The sequence below is a fragment of the Tribolium castaneum genome, chromosome 5, assembly GCF_031307605.1.
Source record: "Tribolium castaneum strain GA2 chromosome 5, icTriCast1.1, whole genome shotgun sequence".
Taxonomy (NCBI): domain Eukaryota; kingdom Metazoa; phylum Arthropoda; class Insecta; order Coleoptera; family Tenebrionidae; genus Tribolium; species Tribolium castaneum.
In genome coordinates, this window is record NC_087398.1 from 7,908,939 (window position 1) to 7,915,612 (window position 6,674).

Here is a 6,674-nt window from a genome sequence, read left to right on the forward strand (position 1 = left end):
GAAGAGTATGAACAATTAGTATTAAGATCTATAAGAAGATAACAGGTCGAAAAACTACATTACATTTACCATATCCACACGCATACCGTCGTGAATTGACCCATTACAACAAATTTTGAGAGAAAATGTGATGTTGGCATTTTTATGGTTTCGAAACAGGTAATAAATAGTATTTTATAATTATTCTTTTACATTTGTGTTTACCGTATTTACTGACTATTTCGTCATTATAGTGCAAAATAGTATTTTTGCAGTAGCGACACCTAGCGAATACTGCCTTTCTAATAATTTAAGGTTCTGTCTTGCACGTTTCTGTCGATGGCCTGTTCGGTGGGTGCACCTTTCCTGACAGCCGCGTATTATTGAAACTGCATCCCTGGGTGTTTTTTCCGGGGCATTTGCCCGGTGTCAGGGCCTCGTGCGCCCCGTGCGGGGGCCGCAAGGCAAAAAGGCGCCAAAATATTTCGAACGCATCGCTCCCTCGTGCCGCTTGCCCGAACTAGGAGCAGCGTGTCCCACGTGAAGGAATCCAGCCAATGGGAGCGATGCCTTTGTACCCGCCGCCAAGCTGGTAGTGGCTTTCCTTGCACGAAATAGCTCATCTTCAAAAACACCCCCAAGTGTTGTATCGCAAGCAAGCAGTTAAAAAGCGCGAAATTAGCAAATTGCGATATTCGAGGAAACTTCGCGAGTTGTTTAAACCGAATTCGTGGTGCGCGGGGTCCGCCTATTTCAATTCCAAAATATCGCCTAGTTACAGTCGCCATTTTTGTTGGAGTTGGATGGAGAGGAGCTCGGATTTAAAAACCGGTGCTTTTTCGACAGTGTCCCGTTTTTGAGGAAATGTGCTAAAGGGGCGGCGAGTGAGTGTTTCGCACGAGAGGGAAAATGACCCAGCAGAACAGCACAACCAACTGGGTGATCCAGGGAGCCAATGGTAATTTTTAAAGGGTTCGGGGGTTTTTCCAAAACGGGGGCCCACAACGAAGTGGTGCGGGGGCAAACAGTTGCCGGTTGGGGGGCTGGGCGGGAAAGGACCGAGTTTCGGGGGAAACCGCCTCGATGTGGGAGGAAAAGCGGGTTCAGTGCACGTGTTTTATTCGTTTTTTCTGTAACAGGGCAGATGATTAAGGTGGTCCAGCCCAGTGGAAAGCCCATAAGTGGCATTGTGACCTCGGTGGCAGGGCAGCCCATGAAGATTTTCAAATCGCCGAACAGCCAGGAACCGCTCCAGGTATTCCACTCGTTCCCCCCTAAATTAATTTGTTTGTAGTTCGTTAAAGATAAGACGGATTTGTTTACATCTATTCCTAAGTTTTCGAACGATTGATCGAATTTTTATCTCGGGGTAATTGCACAATTCATTCATCTCTTTCATCTTTCTTGCATGTCTTTGCCTATTTTCGACTACTTCTGTTTTTGTTTCTAATTTATCTTGACCATAATTATCGCGTGTTTGTGTGGAGGTAGATCAGTATCGCCACGCATTTGTAATGGTTTCGTGAATTTTATTGGATCACAAAAGCAGTTAAACTCATAAGGTTGCGTCATTGAAGAAAAACCGAGCTTTTTACCTCTTGTAAGTTAAATATTTTAGATTGTTTTGTCGGAAACCGGTTCTCAGACCCCACCTTCAGTCACCCCTTTTTCTCTTAATAGGTACAGCAATATCTCAATAGTCCGAAGCTTTTCTCGTCCGAATAGGTTTTTAGATTAACACAAAAATCATAATTATTAGATAAATTATCGAGTGTTATCAACGCCAGTAACAAAACTAGTCGATTTAAACACTTTCTTGTCCTGTCCCTGTAATTGGATTAATCTACATCATTATTATTTCAAGGGAGTTATTAATTTCCACTACTAACTATTTTTATACTTGTGTGCTTACTAAAGCTTCCACGTTTCTTCTGATTGTAAACATAATTACTATGTTGCTACTGGTAATCCGAATTTTTTTGTAGTCCGAATCACCTTCGGATTAACGAAGTGTTACTGTACTATACAGTGTGTCCACTGTCCACCGCGCCCGGCTATTTTGAAGATGAATGGTTTTTCAAGTTTTGCTCAATATTTACCACGCGTCTGCGCATTTTCCACATCCAGTTTATTTTATGTATAACTTAAGAGTTCTTAAAAACTACTTTTCCGTTTTTTAGTACGTTTCACTTTATTATCGATAATGATTATTCAAATTGCTTTATTGAAGACGAGCTCATTAAAACAGCGGAGATAATTATGATTCTAGTCACAGGACAAAAAACGTCTACTTCTAATTATCTTGACCGTGGCTATCGGCAATTGCATTAATTTTTAATTAATAGTGGCCCCATAAAATATACATATCTGTCGCTATCAGATTAGCATCGCTATTGATTGCTACGTTCTTAACAAACGTTTGTTCTTTGATATCCCGTCAATAAAATTCCTAATGGAACTAGTGCGACATGGCAGATAATACCTATCATAAATCTGATCTTCCCATTAACCTGTTGAGGTATCCTTGAACCTGAGTTGAGACACTGCCAGTCTGCGATCACGATTTTTCCCAATCAAAATCGCTGGGACATTACAATCCAAGACCATGTTTGGGGCACACGTGTTTGATTATTTATTTACATAAAAAGCTTCAGGAGTTACTGTCGTGTTTGTTATTTCTGCTTGAATTGGGAATCCTGTTTGTGACAACTTTTTTGGCCCATTCTTGGATGTAAAAACGCGTTATGACTTCAGTTGCTTTAACGCGTAAAATTAATTCCTTTTGTTAAAGGGCAAAAGGTTCTTTCATACTGCGAAATAACGGCTTTTTGCGTTACTACAGTCCTTAATCTTTGCGATACATCATCCACGAAGGCACGCAACGGTTTCAAAGTTTCAAGCTTTATAACTTTTAACAACCTCAACTTTTATACATTATCGTCGATAAACGAAACAGGCTTAAAAATTATATCGAGATATTTTTAACCGGTGGTTAGTTGAATTCATTCGTGCGATTAGGTTTTCACATTGCATCAGTTTCTAGTGTTTTTACGTAAATGATTACTGTATGGATTTTTTACATAATTTAGATGGTAGTGGATATAATTTAACTTTGGACTTACTTTTTTTTACATTTACGCTTGTTTATATGCTATTTTAAGTAAGATCATTGTTGCACCTTTCATCCTAATTCGGTAGCAATAAATTTACGACTTTGATAACAGATAAGGTTTTCCTAGGTATAAAAAACCCTAGATAACAGTGTTCATGTCTGTTTTTAAGCCGAACGCATAAAGTGTAAATAAGTATTTTCGTGGATAGACTGGCAATATTTTCTTGATTGCTTTCAAGCTTTTACAGATAAAGCCAACCCACGATTAATGTAGATAACAAATGTGTTGTATTTAATCTCACCACAACACAAATTGCCACAAACCGGAGCGAAATTATAAATAAGGCTTTAGGTATTTGATTGGTTTTGTGTTGAAATAGCAACAAAATATCCTGATAGAGATCGTGTCAAAAAAATTCGAAGAAGTCATTTGTGGCTTCCCAAGGACACGATCGCGTGATGATTGTCACACCTTTAATCCAGTTTACAATATTTTTAATTTAATCCAACGTCACACTCTTCCTTGCAATTATCGCTTTGTTATTATACCCTCCTACATCGACGCCCACTTTCATCACCTAATTGTTTATCCATTAAAATATGTACACGTTTAAAACACTGCTTCTCCCTGTAGGTGTATGGCACTACAGGTTCGTCGCAACAAATCATAAGAACAATAGCAACGACTCCAAAATTCGTAACAACAAGTAAGCTAATTAGAGTTTGCGGTTCACCGATTTTTATTAAATTTTTTAGAAGGTAGCACGCTTCAGGTCAGTGGAATCCCGAAAGGAACGAAAACATTTCGTTTAACGCCGACTCAAATGGTAGAGAGTTAAATGTCTTGCGAGCATTTGTAACAAGTTGATATTTTTAGCAAAGTATAAAATTTGTTACGCAAAATAACCAGAAACTGCAACTTAGCCAAAATGCAACGGCAATACCAATTGTACAACAAACACACACAGTCCAAAACAAGAACAATTCGCCGCCGATTCTGCAAAGAAAAAGGGCCGATCCGATTGAGCTAGATTTCGTACACGATTCGTAAGTTTACTGTTTTTTTTTTTTATTATTTTTTTCTCTTTATGCTTTGTGTTAGAAAACGAAGCAGAAAGTCGGAAAAGGTCGGCAAAGGCCTGCGCCACTTCTCGATGAAAGTTTGCGAAAAGGTGAGGAAAAAAGGCAAAACGACGTACAATGAAGTGGCAGATGAGTTAGTAGGGGAATTCACGAGCGCATCCAGCAATAACTCATTGGCGGATCAGGTACTAGTCATAGTTGGAAACCAGAGTTGTGTTGTAACGAGAATTTTGCAGTATGACCAAAAAAATATCAGACGAAGAGTTTACGATGCCTTAAACGTACTAATGGCCATGAACATAATTTCCAAAGAAAAGAAAGAAATCAGGTGGATTGGGTTACCGACAAATTCGCTCCAAGAGTGCATGCAGTTGGAGCGGGAGAAGCTTAAAAAAATCGCCTCGATCAGGGAGAAGAAGAAGCAGTTGCAAGAATTGATTTTGAACCAAATTTCGTTTAAGAACTTAGCTCAGAGGAACAGAGAAATGGAAGAAATCAACGGACCACCAGCCCCGAGTTCATACATTCAGTTGCCTTTTCTTATCATAAGCACAAATAAAAAGACTGAGATCGACTGCAGCATCTCAAACGACAAGTAAGTGTCTTAGTTTAATTATCCAATTAGTAAGCGTGTTTTGCAGGAAAGAATACGTGTTTAAATTCAACGACAAATTCGAGATTAAAGACGACGTGGAAGTCTTGAAATCAATTGGGATGTTGATGGGTATGTTACTACTTTTCGTGAGGGAAACGTGTCTTATTGTTGATTGTAGGACTCGAGAGTGGGAAATGCACCCCCGAAAATTTGGAACGGATCAAAAAGATGGTCCCAAAGTCGCTCGAAAGCTACGTAGATCGTACGTATGTCCCTTTTGTTATAAAACCTCACCTTGTTTTTCAGAATTGGCGTTTGGGGCTGCTGACGAAACTGAAGCTTTATTGGACGTGGAGGCCCCTGGTACAAGCAGTATGTTGACTGAAGACTTCGTCGAGACAACTCTGGACGAGGAGAACTCGCACCAGTCCTCCAGCGATCCCCTCTCTCCAGGTGCCCCCGACTTCAGCGACGACGAGGGGGATTCGGACATGTCCAGTGACATTGAATTGAACTAGTGTTTATTCTACAGTGTCTCAATGTCTGTCCATGTGATTGCAGTAAGAGACGATCGTATTTCATTATTTTATGTACATTATTGTTAAGTACTAAATTTTATTCGTCGATTTTAATTGCGTTGGACAAAAGGCGGGAGTGTTTGTCGGGGGTTGTGGCAATGTGGGTAGCTTTTGTCCAACCCAACGATTATACAGGTACGTTTTTGTACATTAATATTAGTTTAGTGATTAACTTTTTTCAACATTTTCTTTAATACATGTATATACAAAATATACTTTATGTTGTATAAATTCTTCTCTTTGTTTGCAAATAAATTTGCACCTGTGATAACAAGTGCTTGTAATTTAAATGTGTTTAAAAGGAATGGTCAGATTTTTGTAGTGGACCAATATTTTTTGATTAGAGTATTCCAAAAAAAGATTAAAAGTTTAGATTGCTTCGAAGTTGAGTAATTCTTTATTCTTTTGACGGTTTGTAAATAAGTACAGGAGCGGAAAGCTGTTTAGGTTTCTTTTGTATATAATAAGATTAAATCTTTTATATACTCCTTTTTTATTGTTATTTATAAAACTTAATTTTAGTTGTTAATTATAAAACTAAGTTTTTCTTGACTTTACAATAGACTCCAGTTTGTAAAAAATAAATCATTTAAATTAATACGCTTTTCCTTTCACATCTATTAACCCAAAATTTTACATCTAGACCAAGTTAGCAACGTCAGAACCAAAGAACATAATCAAAGCTCAGTTGAGGTCTTCATCATCATAGAGGTCCTCAAAATCTGAAAAACAAAACGTAGCTGAGTGTTTTCTGAAAGTGCCCGAAAAATCCCATAGGTTGTATCAATGTTTAAATACAAAAATCCGATTTCAGAAACAGCACAAAGTTTGAAAGACTAACAATTCATTTAGCATTTGATCTCTATATTCTTACCATTAAAAAAATCAGCGTGGACTGCTTTTTCGTTCGCAGCAAGGTCCATTAGTAATCCACTGGAACCTCCAGCCTAAAATAACAAAATAATGTGTTTCCAACTGAGCCACAAAGAATCCTAATACCTCCTCTAGATCCATATATGGACCTGCACCTTCTGGAAACATCTCATCCGCAACAATTGCAGGTTTCATTGTACTATCTATTCCTTCTTCAAATCTGTTTATTTATGAAAAAAAAAGAGAAAATAATTTAATCAACTACATAACCTTACCTTCGAACGTACACAAAAACATTAGACCTACTGTCAGTGCTTTTGCTTGCCGAATATATCATTTATTGAACGTAATAGTCTACTACAAGAATAACCGAATCAAACATTTTTTTAATTGGTGATGCTAAAAAATAAGAACAAACAATACAAGCCGGTTTATATATTGTTGTGTGTAAATA

General features: G+C 38.0%; 2 protein-coding genes and 1 long non-coding RNA gene across 5 annotated transcripts; 1 reads left to right on the forward strand and 2 right to left on the reverse strand.

The window, feature by feature from the left end:
• Positions 1-538: 538 nt before the first annotated feature.
• Dp (DP transcription factor) lies at positions 539-5,945 on the forward strand. The gene is made up of 10 exons (XM_968291.5): positions 539-937; positions 1,119-1,234; positions 3,726-3,798; positions 3,848-3,918; positions 3,969-4,138; positions 4,194-4,359; positions 4,411-4,769; positions 4,816-4,898; positions 4,948-5,031; positions 5,076-5,945. The coding sequence occupies exons 1-10, from the start codon at positions 889-891 to the stop codon at positions 5,285-5,287; spliced, it is 1,383 nt and encodes a 460-aa protein (XP_973384.2). The 5' UTR covers positions 539-888; the 3' UTR covers positions 5,288-5,945.
• LOC135266352 (uncharacterized) lies at positions 670-3,249 on the reverse strand. The gene is made up of 2 exons (XR_010334348.1): positions 3,102-3,249; positions 670-1,253 (listed from the first exon to the last, which is right to left on the reverse strand). It is a non-coding gene; the product is annotated as an uncharacterized LOC135266352 (long non-coding RNA).
• Myeov2 (myeloma overexpressed 2 homolog) lies at positions 5,946-6,608 on the reverse strand. Of its 3 annotated transcripts, none has more exons than XM_008202197.3 (4): positions 6,496-6,608; positions 6,347-6,440; positions 6,222-6,294; positions 5,946-6,069 (listed from the first exon to the last, which is right to left on the reverse strand). In XM_008202197.3, the coding sequence occupies exons 1-4, from the start codon at positions 6,555-6,557 to the stop codon at positions 6,032-6,034; spliced, it is 267 nt and encodes an 88-aa protein (XP_008200419.2). In that variant the 5' UTR covers positions 6,558-6,608; the 3' UTR covers positions 5,946-6,031. The 3 variants fall into 3 exon arrangements, with proteins under 3 accessions (XP_008200419.2, XP_015835192.1, NP_001156901.1); XM_015979706.1 differs by having other exon boundaries at positions 6,508-6,572; NM_001163429.1 differs by lacking the exon at positions 6,496-6,608 and having other exon boundaries at positions 6,032-6,069; positions 6,347-6,415.
• Positions 6,609-6,674: the final 66 nt, after the last annotated feature.